The sequence below is a fragment of the Curcuma longa genome, chromosome 13, assembly GCF_044706935.1.
Source record: "Curcuma longa cultivar G26 ecotype Majalengka, Jawa Barat chromosome 13, ITB_CL_G26_1.1, whole genome shotgun sequence".
NCBI classification, from domain to species: Eukaryota; Viridiplantae; Streptophyta; class Magnoliopsida; order Zingiberales; family Zingiberaceae; genus Curcuma; species Curcuma longa.
In genome coordinates, this window is record NC_133873.1 from 9135474 (window position 1) to 9148568 (window position 13095).

General features: G+C 34.8%; 1 protein-coding gene across 1 annotated transcript; it reads left to right on the forward strand.

Moving 5' to 3' along the window:
• Positions 1–7099: 7099 nt before the first annotated feature.
• Positions 7100–11824, forward strand: LOC141844198 (threonine--tRNA ligase, chloroplastic/mitochondrial 2). The gene is given in 10 exon segments (XM_074732229.1): positions 7100–7340; positions 7342–7423; positions 8763–8909; positions 9019–9166; positions 9336–9589; positions 9824–10201; positions 10305–10613; positions 10695–10895; positions 11247–11510; positions 11589–11824. Coding segments are annotated over 9 exon segments (2001 nt in total). The 5' UTR covers positions 7100–7119; the 3' UTR covers positions 11508–11510; positions 11589–11824.
• Positions 11825–13095: the final 1271 nt, after the last annotated feature.

The following is a 13095-nucleotide window of genomic DNA, read 5'->3' on the forward strand; positions in this document are numbered from 1 at the left end:
TAAAACTTCTTTTGCTTAACATTCTGTCAACCTTGACCTGTCAAGACTGTATGCGTCTAGCATCCGATCACTCTTAACCTCCAGGACTTCTACTATGTTAAACATCCGATCTTTCTTGACCTATTTAAACTTCTGCACTCACCTAATATCTGATCTTTCATGACTTATTAGGGCTTTCATCCACATCTATACTTATCTAGCATCTGATCCAACTTGAGTTTGGTCACGTGGTCAACCTTGATCAGAGGTCGATTGCACTAATACACACCATTCATGATTTTAACAATCTCCCCCTCAACCATTCGAGGTACTAATAATCATACTTTTGTCACTTCTTTTGATTTTGGACAGATGACACATTTAAAGTGTCCTTTATTGTCCTTTTCATTCTTCTTTCTTGGTTTTTTTGGCATTAGGATGACTCATGAGATTAATTGAATGAATCCTTTGTTTCTTAAGCCTTACTTCCTCTTGAATAAGTATACTTTGTAATTCGGGCATATTTCATTTATCCTTTATAGGATAAAGGATCCCATGGATCACACTCGGGAGGCAAGAAGTTCATAATAAACTGCACAAGAAAACTTTTGCTCAATTTTATTTCCATGAAATTCAATTTTTCTACAGTATTCATTATCTGAGTGATATACTCATGCATGGTATGAGAACTATCGAACTTCATGGTGGTTAATATACCCATTAATGTCTCCCAAAGTGACCTGTTAGCAAACTCCAATTGAGATAGATTTTCTACAAACTTTATTTCTTAGCATCCTTAATTTAGGGATTCTTGACTTAATGATATTTGCTATAGTCATTCACATAAATATTAAGCTAAGTTTGTTTGATCTTTCCTGAGTCTTATGGAAAGATATTTGTTCAATATTGCTAATATAAGTAAGTGTAGTGGGCTTATCCATAAAAAGTGTCAAATCAAGATCCAAAACAACTAAATGGAATTGAATTTGCTCACTCCATTCAAAAAAATTAAGCCCATTCAATTTTGAAGAACAATAGATGTTGATGTTGCAAAATATATAGAATGCTCATACTTTAATGCTTTATTCATAAATCATAATACAAAATCGAGATAACATTCATATAGACATTAAATGCATATTAAAGTTCTCTTTTGTGTGGTACTGTAATATACACACATAATTGATGCTCAAATTAAATTTCTCATGAAAGGTAATTATATATATTATAATTAATTATGTTTGTTATCATTGGATATACCAAACATATCTAACAAAGCATATAAATTAACCATTATTATGCTCATGATTATAAAACAAACTAATCAATCTTTGGGTGATAATTATTCTATAATTGATGCAGGAGCATCCAAAGAATTTTATTATTAATTTTGATAATTTTTATTTTTAATAATTTTTAAAGTTTTTGATATTTAAAGTAGTTTTGAAAAGTTCTAATTTTTTTAAAGATTTTTTAAATCCGTTTAGGATTTTTAGGAATTGAGTCGGTTAAAAAATTTTGTCTTTTTATTAGCAATTTTTCTTTTCGAGTTTGTTAAGAAATTTTTCTTTTTATTAGGAATCTTTCTTTTCAAATTTGTTAAGAAATTTTTTTTTTTTATTAGGAATCTTTCTTAAGGTTTGAGTCTATATAAACATGTTATGAATTGATGTTTAGGGCAAGAAATTTTGATTTAATAATATTTTTGGTAATGCCGTTTATTTCCCTATCTCTTGTTATTTTTCCGAATTAACAGGTTTTAGAAGATTATTTCCGACGTTCGCAGTCGAATCAACGGATTCAATATTGCTCCAGGATAATCGCTATCCCGCCCGGCGTAAGTTGGTATCAGAGCTTTCAGATCCGATGGATTGTCGTCATGGTGGTTATCATGGTCGTGACAGACAAGTTCCGACAGAGGAAGTCTCACACCGTGAACGTTACACGCAAGACGAGATTCTTGATCTACAGAGGCAAGTTACCAAGTTATCCAAGCATCTAGCAGCACAAGATCATAGAAGTAAGCTCTTAGATCCGATGGATCATCGTCGATTTCGTGATAGGCAAGTTCCGATTGAAGAAGCTTCGCACCATGATCGTAGCACTCGAGACGAGATACTTCAAGATCTACAGAGACAAGTCACAAAGTTATTCCAGGTCTAGAGGCGCAAAATCATAAAAGTCGTAAGTTCCTTTATTATCATTTTGAAAATTCATTAATTTTCAATCGAGGAGAGATGTTGAAGCACAAGTTTGGTTTCGAGAGATTCGGAATCAACTGCCCCACCAACTACAACTTCAAAAGAATGCCAACTCCGCAGCACCTCTACGCACCGCCTTCCTCCTACGGCGGTGAGGACAACCATGAAGATGCAGAACTCGACAACATCGAATATGATCAGTCCTACTCTTCTGATCGTCCAATCATAGGAGGCGGCGAAGATGATGACAAGATTGAAATATTTGGTGATCCAGTTTATGACGATATTGATAAGGAGGAGATAGACCTAGACGAAGCGTTGATCGAATACCAGAAGCCCACTTTGTCCAACGATAATCAACAGCATGATTCATCTATCGACGAAGTCCAAATTTCCATCGTCTCACCTTGCATTGATTTGACATCCCAATTCATTCAGCATGAAGAAAACGAGACCGAGTTCCAATGTCTAACGACGTAAGATCTTGAAGATCGTGAGGTACGTGGTCAAGATCATGATAGACAGGTTCTAGATAAGGAAGCCTTATACTATGATGGTAGTGCCCGAAATCTTAAAGGTCATAAGTTCTTTTCTTTTTACTTGGATATAATTTTTCTTGAAAAAGATATGGATGACAAGATCGAAATAGTCGGTGATCTAATTTATGATGAAGACGAGATCGAGTCAATAGTGAGCCAGTGTATGACGAGATATTTTATGGTGATGATTGTAAGATTCTAGATGACAGATTATCTGAGAATGTAGTTTATTTTCTATCAGAAGTACAACAACTCCTTAAAGATTTGACAGAGTTAATATCAGAGGATCTTCCTCCCATTCTACCACTTATGCAACGACTTTTGATTCATCAGCACTTAAAGATTTTTTATTTTGAAGACACTATCCTGAACTCGAAGATGAGTTCTTTTCAACCTGGGTCGTCTGATGCAGGAGCATCTAGCAACACGATCAGTTCATGTCTTCCGATACAATTATATTTCTCTCCGAACTGTGACAAGAAAAACTTGAGACTATCAGCTTCCCTTTTGGGCATTGAAAAAGGACGATTGAGGCTACCGACAAGGAAGATGATCAACCTGTGACCTCCTGATGTTATATTCGTCAGTGGATCGATGAGAATTTCTAAAGCCCAGCAACTACTAATGAATTTTATTAATTTGGTGCAAGACGATCTGTTAGTGTAGGAAGCACTAGCAGATTGAACCAGAGTTTTGATTATGAAACTAGGATCAAGTTAAGTATGTGGTTTGGCTAACCAAGCTAATCTGAGTTTACAGGAAACAGGTTAAGTCCTAGTGCTGCTAGGCATAAAGTCTTGGCAGAGTCAAAGTGCACCAGGTAAAGTCTGGACTTGGTCAGGAGGACCAAGTTGCAGTAGAAGTCTAGGCTTGGTCAGGAGGACCAAGCTGCAGCAGAAGACTGGATCAGAAGGATCAGTTGCAGCGCAAATCATGGGGGGCAAAGACAGAGCCGAGCACAAGTCCAACGAGTCAGGAGGACTCAGTTGGCAGTCAGGTAAATTCTCCCGAGGGGAGTGAGTGAGGGCACGTTCCCGAGAGGAACATTAGGCGTCAGTCTAACCCAGGGTCTCACTGGAGATCCGAAGTTAAGACTTATAGTTGGTTCGATGAACCAACTTAATCCTTTGCATGTTACCATTTTGAGCTAACATCTTTTGCAGGAAGGAAAAGTCAAACGAAAGCTAACTCCGGACAAAAAGCTGAAAATTCAGATCTGGAGTCGACTCAGATGGGTTCTGGAGTCGACTCCAGCCGAGTCAGCTGGAATCCGGAAGTCTGCACGTTGACTTTCCGCCAACTCAGCCTATAGTCGACTCAGGTAAAGTTTTGAGTCGACTCAGGTCAAAAACTTATCAACGCTGCTGCCACCGCGACTGGAGTCGACCAAGAAGTCAATCAGAGTCGACTCAGTAAGGATAACGGACGATGACGATAGAGTTCTATCTGTCACGCAAGCTAGAGTCGACCCAGATCTTCTGAGTCGACTCAGCAAGGCTATAAAAGGAGCCCGCGACCAGCAGCCGAGAATCTCACTTCCAACGTCTTCGAACTCCGTTCTCGCGACTCTCGAGCCCTGCAATTTCGACGTCAGTGCTGTACCTGCTCCAAGCTACTTAAATTCACACCGAGACGCCGATTTCTACTTCCGGGGAGCGACCAAGAAAGCCAGAAGTTCTGTAACAAAGAAACTCTGTATTTTAATTTGTTCATACTTGTAATCGAGTTTTCTGTATTATTTTCTCGACATACTTGCTGCCGTAAAGGGGCAAGTGCCTTAGTGGATTGCCCAGAGTAAATAGTCAAGGACCGTGGGCCTTGGAGTAGCAGCGTTGCGCTGTGAACCAAGTAAAAAATAAAAGTGTTATTTACTTTATGCTAATTTTACGTTTCCGTATCGCTATCGTTTTTGTTTCCGAATCGTTCGAAGAGTTTACGAAAATTGAAAAGTGTGCAATGCGCTATTCACCCCCCCCCCCCCACCCCCCTCTAGCGCGTATTTCGATCCTACACGATCTTCTTCCTGGGCGACCACCTGACATCACTCTAAACTCGAGGACGAGTTTCTTTCAACCTGGGGCGACTGATGCAGGAGTATCCAAAGAATTTTATTATTAATTTTGATAATTTTTATTTTTAGTAATTTTTAAAGTTTTTGATATTTAGAGTAGTTTTGAAAAGTTCTAATTTTTTTAGGATTTTTTAAATCCGTTTAGGATTTTTAGGAATTGAGTTGGTTAAGAAATTTTTTCTTTTTATTAGGAATTTTTCTTTTCGAGTTTGTTAAGAAATTTTTCTTTTTATTAGGAATCTTTCTTTTCAAATTTATTAAGAAATTTTCTTTTTTATTAGGAATCTTTCTTAAGGTTTGAGTCTATATAAACATGTTATGAGTTGATGTTTAGGGCAAGAAATTTTGATTTAATAATATTTTTAGTAATGTCGTTTATTTCCCTATCTTTTGTTATTCTTCCGAATTAACATGTTTTAGAAGATTATTTCTGACGTTCGTAGTCGAACCAACGGATTCAATATTGCCCCCGGGATAATCGCTATCCCATCCGGTATCAATAATCAATAAACTTTAAATTATCCATGTCAAGAGTAATTAAGTAATTTCATCATGTCATCTTGTAGAATTACATACTCATAAATAATTTAATACTATTTAATTTTTAAAACTTTTTATTTGGCCATGCACTTTGATGACTAATGAATTATGCATAATATAACCATTAAATTGAATAATGATGACAATAACAATTTAAAGGTTCATATATATTGGTTTAATTTTAATTTTATGATCGATCAAAAATAAAATATAAATAAACATAATAATCATGTACAACATCATTAATATTTGTGAGTTCACAAATAAATGAATATATTAAAAAACACTCAAAGATCTAATCAAACACAAATAAGTGTATAACATGCTTAACATATATGTCGATTAGTAAGTTGAGATGGCAATAAAAATATGCATATCTTTTAATTTTAAAATTCATTTGCATAATTACTTGACATGCACAATCATAAAGGCTTTCTCAATTAAGTTATCATGCATGTTAAAAACATTCATAATTACATGCTCACATTTGTACAAAAATAACAATGGAAGAAAACACAAACTTTTTTCTTTAATGTAGAATCGATCAAGAAAGAAAAATATTTTTTAATGAAAAATCATAAATTCTTAACAAGTGCTTTGATACTCCATGTGTGTATATATATATATATATATATAATATATGCAAATTAAGTTTTTTTATTTGCATAATTTTAAATATCCAAGATTTTGAACTAAATGATTTTCACAATAAAATACTTAAAAATAAAACATACCTTGGCTCGTGATGACCTTTAAGTACGGAGAAAATAGACTTTCAAGTATGAAGAAAATAGAGCCCATTAAGATAATTATGTGTCTTTCTCTTGACCTCTCTTCTTACTAAACCTCATTGATGGAGAAAAGATCTATTTAATTGGTAGAGGAAGGACCATTTTATATCCTTTCATTTACACATTCCATACATGTGTGTATTCAAGTGTCTCTCATTAATATAAATGAGATAGTTAATTATAATTAAGATTATGTAATCATAATAAAATTGAAAATATGAATTATTTAATAAAAATAAATCATAATAATGTAGGTCATTTAATAAAATAATATAGATCATTTAATAAGAAATAAAAAATTATTTCTAATATTACTATTCAAGCTTATTCTTAATTCAACTGGACTAAATTGTTGAACAAGCTCCATGATAACTCTTATTGATATTGTGGAGTAATAAGCTTTAGCAAGTTATTTTTCGCTATAACAATTAAGTAAATCTAATATTTTGTATGAGATGTCACCTTTTGTCAATAATTATTTTATTTTATGAAGTAAATTAATTGTCATGATATGATTGCTATCAACAAAGATAGTATGGTTTGACATTGAAAAGTTGTCCTCGGGGCAATGGTAGTATGGTTTGACATTAGCTACGACGTATTTGCAGAAATTTTCCTCCAAATGGAGAACGCAATCAAAGGATGCTGGGTATCTGGATTGGCCGCCGTATGCGCTTTCCGATTTATCCTGGTGGTTGGTGGGAAAGTGAAGTTGACTACTGGGATTATCATTTTTTTTTTTACATTGAAAAGTTTCTAACACGTTATGGGTGCGTCTAGTGAAGTTGAGAAATGAATTATATATTTGGTAAACTTATTGAGAATTAAACAAAATATTTAGCCTTTTGTTAAATAGATTTTTAAATAAATAAAATGATGAAAATATCAGAATATTTTTGGAAAAGGGTGGAAATTTGAGACCACAAGTGCAATGGATTAAGAGAGGCTCGAAGCGAAGCCAGGACAACGGATGAAGGGGTAAGCTTCGACCGCCCGCCATGGCAACAATCTCCTCGCCTCTCATCCACTCTTGCCAGTTTGTTCCTCGTCTCGCCAGTTTGTTCCTTCCCTCGACTCTACTACGGAGGCCTCCTCACCACTTCAAATCTTTGCCGACCAGTAGTTGCCGCAGACTCGCCGCTGCATCCTCTTTTACCTCCTCCGCAGTGGAATCGGATCCTCCTCCGGCGGTCGAGGTGAGCGAGGGGACCTCCGAGATAAAAAGAGGAAGATTTGGTGGAGCTTAGGATCGTCCTTCCAACTAATGAGACATCCGAGAAACTACTCCGGATTCGCCACACGGTACTTTTTCTACCTCGTCTATTTCTCTTGTTTATTTCTACTTCTGGAAAGAGAACAAAATCCTTTTCTGCCAGTTTGTGGGTATGTTTTTTTTTTTTTACTTTCTCAAAGTTAGATTCATATGTTGCCAGGGCATTTCCTTTTATTTTCTTTATAAAATTGGGCGATTATGATTCGTTAATGCGTTCTGACATTCTCAAGAAAATATAGAGAACAAATTTGTGGGCAGAGTGGATAATCTAGTTTTGAGCGATTATAGATAGGAAAAGTTTATGTTACATGGGGCTGAAGGTTAAGGTTGGAGTATCAAGTGAGGACACGAGCATAAGAAGTGAACGCACATGCAGAAGAAGATGAGAGTTATAGAAATGATGATGTTAAAGTGGATGTGCGGACATACGAAAATACACATTATAAAAAATGAAAACGTTATTGAGAAAGTTGAGATTGCATTTATTGAGGGGAACTCTAAGAGCCGTATCTAAGATATGAACACGCACTTAGGCGATTAATAAATCCCAATTAGGGGATGTAGATCACGATAAATATGCACGTTAATCAAGAAGGAGGGAAACAATAGAAGAGTTGATTATCAATGATAAAAATAAGATAAATTTATTTAAATATAAATAATAATATAGTAGAAGATCGAACTCAATAGCGTAGGAGGATCCATAGTTGATCCCACTTAGTGGGATAAATGTATAATTATTGTATAGATAGGAAAAGTTAAAATAATGATAGCATGTTTTAAACTTCAAGGATGAAACATTCGTGAAACAATTTATATTCCTTATCTAAAATGACCTAGTTATTTTAAAAGAATGCTTTCATATTTTTTGAGTTTATATTCCTCAGTTTAAGAATGTTTGAAAGTGAGATATCTATCATTCGCGATAAATGAGTTGTGCATTTCCATAAAATGATATTGCAAAAAAAAAACTCTATTTTGCTCAGTTGCTATGAATGGTTTAGTGGCTTGCTAACTATGTCACTTAGATTTGAGTACAAGTAGTTGATATGAATGTTGATCTAAGTGCCCAACACAATCTTTTCTAAGCACTTTTACATGTGATCCAAAGGAATATAAGGGTGTGAGAATATAACGGTGTGAGAGTGTCAGCAGGGAATGCCAGTGTCAAATGTCTGCTAATAATATGGAGTAAATATTGTTTTAGAATATCAATACTTAACCCAAAGATGCAACTTTTGCATTGGAACTATATGTTTTCATTATATTGATGTAATTGATGTATTAGGAATTAGAAGGTAGAAATTAAGCTCCTAGTTGTCCTACAAAGGTTAGTACAACTATTATAGTTTTTGCATCTCTCTGCAGTGTGCACATGTTATGGCTATGGCTGTTCAGAGGCTCTTCCCTGGTTCTAAAGTGACCATAGGTCCGTGGATAGATAATGGCTTTTATTATGATTTTGATATGGAGCCTTTGGCAGATAGAGACCTAAAGAGAATAAAGAAGGAAATGGTGAGTTTAAATGATTTTTTGAATTTAGGTTGTAGACTTGTAGTTTCACAAGCATATTCATTAGCTTATTATTTCAGGGTACAAAATTCATTTCTTGCATCATCTGTAGGATCGAATTATTAGTCGGAATCTCCCGTTAATAAAAGAAGAAGTTTCCAGAGAAGAGGCCAAGATACGGATTGTGGCTCTTAATGAGCCTTATAAGTTGGAAATATTGGAAAGTATAAAGGAAGAACCTATTACAATTTATCATATAGGTAATTTTGGATTTTTTTTTGTTAACTTGGCCGTAAATTCATGAAATTCCCAACAGGTATTATGAACAACACAGAAACAATATAAGCATCCACGACAGAGTATAAACATCACTTTAACTTTTGCTTATCTTGTAAATGTCATTTCCTCACCTAACTGTCCATCATGCAGGAAACGAATGGTGGGATCTTTGTGCTGGACCCCACGTGGACTCAACTGGACATATAGACAAAAAGGCTATTGAGCTGGAATCTATTGCTGGAGCCTATTGGCGAGGTGATGAGAATAAACCCATGTTGCAAAGAATATATGGAACTGCATGGGAGACTGAAGAACAGTTAAAAGCTTATCTTCATTTAAAGGAAGAGGCAAAGCGACGTGATCATAGGCGTCTTGGTCAGGATCTCAATCTGTTCTCTATACAGGTACATCTCCATTAATTCTAATGATAGTTAGGTGATACATGTCCATGCAGTAACCTTCTATAGGACCTTTTATGTAACACTTGTCATCATAGTAAAATGCTATCTTTGCAGTAGATAAGCGGAAAATAAATGAACCGTTGAAAATAATTTCAAAATACTCTTTCAGTGGCTGCTTATTTCGGTCTGTTTACTGAGCCTATAAAGAATGGTCAAATATTCCTCTTACCTTGACAGGAAGATGCAGGTGGAGGGTTGGTGTTTTGGCATCCAAAAGGTGCCATGGTTAGGCACCTTATTGAAGATACCTGGAAAAAAATTCACCTGGAGCATGGTTATGAGCTACTTTACACTCCCCATGTTGCCAAGGTTGATCTATGGAAAATCAGTGGTCACTTGGAATTTTACAGAGAAAATATGTATGATCAGATGAACATAGAAGATGAACTCTATCAACTTAGGCCAATGAATTGTCCTTACCACATATTGGTTTACAAAAGTAAACTGCAATCATACAGGGATCTTCCCATCAGAGTTGCTGAGTTGGGAACAGTATACCGATATGAATTGTCTGGTAGCTTGCATGGGCTGTTTCGGGTGAGAGGGTTTACTCAGGTACCTATGGATAAGTTCATTATGACTTCAAAAGCATGATGTATATTTGTTGTACAACCTTAATTGTGTTAGTGGTTTGAATTGAAACTTTGTTTTCATGTAGGATGATGCACACATTTTTTGTTTGGATGACCAAATTAAACATGAGATCAGGGGTGTTCTTGATTTGACAGAGAAGATACTGCTTCAATTTGGTTTTAGAAAGTATGAAGTTAATCTTTCAACTCGCCCAGAGAAATCTGTGGGCAGCGATGATATATGGGAAAAAGCAACTTCTGCCTTAAGAGATGCTCTTGATGACAAAGGTTGGCATTATCAGATTGATGAAGGTGGTGGTGCTTTCTATGGTCCAAAAATTGATCTAAAGATTGAAGATGCTCTTGGAAGGAAATGGCAATGCTCAACAGTGCAGGCAAGCTATTCGGAAATTTTCTTATTCAAATTTGTGAAGTCTCTTTTGAATGAGCATGTGAGCTAACTGATGCTAGTTCAGGTTGATTTCAATCTGCCAGAGCGGTTTGACATGACATATGTTGACTCCAATGCTGAAAAGAAACGTCCTATTATGATCCACAGGGCTGTGCTTGGGTCTCTTGAGAGATTTTTTGGTGTCCTTATAGAGCATTATGCCGGTGATTTTCCACTATGGATTGCCCCGATCCAAGCTCGGATTTTACCTGTAACTGATACTGAGGTGTGCTTTATGATTCATACCGAGTATGTTATCAAGATTTTAAGTCAACGCTTGATTGTGTTATTTTTACCTGAGAGATTCCTTTTTCTTGTTCAAATGAAATTTCATTGTCCTTGGCCCGACAAACTTGACCCTGGCCCAAGTTTAATCTCAGTCAGTTAGAATGGAGATATTTGACAACCTGAATTGCCTCCAATTAGTTGTTAGTTCATAGTTCTTGTAATGTTTTCCACGACTTGTTCATGAATTTGTCATAAATGCCCAAGTAAGTTTGTATGTAGATGTTAGATTATATACATAAACCATTCCTAAAACTCGTCTTTAACCGTCCTCTCACAACATTATTTTCAGGTCCAGTACTGCACTGAGATTGTCTCAAGACTCAGTTCTACAGGCATTCGAGCTGAGATTTGCCACGGTGAGCGCCTACCGAAACTCATAAGGAATGCAGAAAAGCAGAAAGTGCCTCTGATGGCAGTCATTGGGCCAAGAGAAGTCGAGACTCTCACAGTAACTGTTAGGTCAAGGTTTGGAGGTGAACTGGGAACCATGACGATTGACGAGTTCATCAGTAGAATCAAGTCGGCAGTGGAAAAAAGAAGATTCTTATAAAAGGTCCTTATTATTATTATTTTTTGATAAAATTTATTTATTTATTTTTGATGAAATATACGGTCCTTATTGCTTTCGAAGGTACTATTCTTGATAACGAATGGCATCGATGATCAGCGGAGGTTGCAGTTGATACCCAGCAGTTGATGCATGCACATCAAACAACCACGAATCATCCTAACCAAGTTTGTTCGGTTATCAAGAAAAATTAGATGTGATCAAACATAGCCACGTAAATTTTGTGCATTATTTTCTGAGACTAGGTACTATTGTTTTGTATGCACCATAGATTTTCATTAAAAAAAATAAAAATTAGCGACCGAATTTGATTGTACATCGGTTGTCAATTAACGACCAATTAGTGACCGATAATTTAGGTCGTTAAAATTTGGATTGCTTTCGACATTTAGCGATGGAAAAAATATACTGTCGTTAAATGTTAGTGATGAAAAAATTATCCGTCATTAAAGTAATAACAGAATATTAATTTCGTCATTAATTTTAATTAAAATTTTGATGGAACTTCCTTATTACAAGATTTAAATTTTGTTTACGTATTTACATCTAATTTCATGATATATTATAAAGATTCAATCACGATATATATATATATATATATTCAACATTCATGATATAATACAAACATTAACAATACCTTCAAACCATCCACAAGATATTCATGTTTACATTACAAACATCCAAAATACATTTAACATTTATAAATCACACTGCAATCAATATTCACAAACACATTCATTTATCAATAAAGCATTAATATTTAAAACATCTACTATGATTCAAAAACAAAATCTAAAATCACGAAAACATTGTACAATTACAACTTCAATTACAAAATTAAATATATGGTTTAAATTCATTATATTCCATCCCAAATCTTATAAACATCATCCCATCTCATCCGATCCTGTAGCAAATATGATATCATAGGTTATTAAAAAAACAAATGTTTCAAACTACACTTCCTTTTTTATTTTAAAACAATCCTGCCTATATATGAATTTAAAATTAAAACTACTTATGAAAGAATGCAGAAACTAATAAATAGAAGTTTAATATATTTTAAAAGAATACATACCAAAATGACAGAATATAATATCAAAGTTGGTTCTTCAAATATTGACTTTTTATCTATACCATTTCTTGAAAAGATATAAGTAATATAATCAAAGTTGTATAGAATATCTAAATTAAGAGAACCATTTTGTATATTTTATAAGTGATAAATAAAATAAATAAATTTAAGATTAACGCACCTTAAAAGAACTATTACAAATATGAGCTACTTATTAGAAGCGTTCGGGTTTTAAGTGTCCTGTGAGTCAAAATCATGCGGCGTTGGAAAATTTAGATTCCATTGATTTATGAATTTTTATATTTACCGCTCTACTAATGTCTTGACTCGATCTTTCATCGACTTACTACTGACCCAAGACTGCTCTAATATTGTGACTCAACCCCTTAATTTTTGATTTTCTTGGTCCAACGCTTCCACTCGAGTAGATGAAGAAGACTTAGGACCATATGCAATTTTCGCCTAAGAGTCAACGCTGTAGAGGGAGTTCTTTTT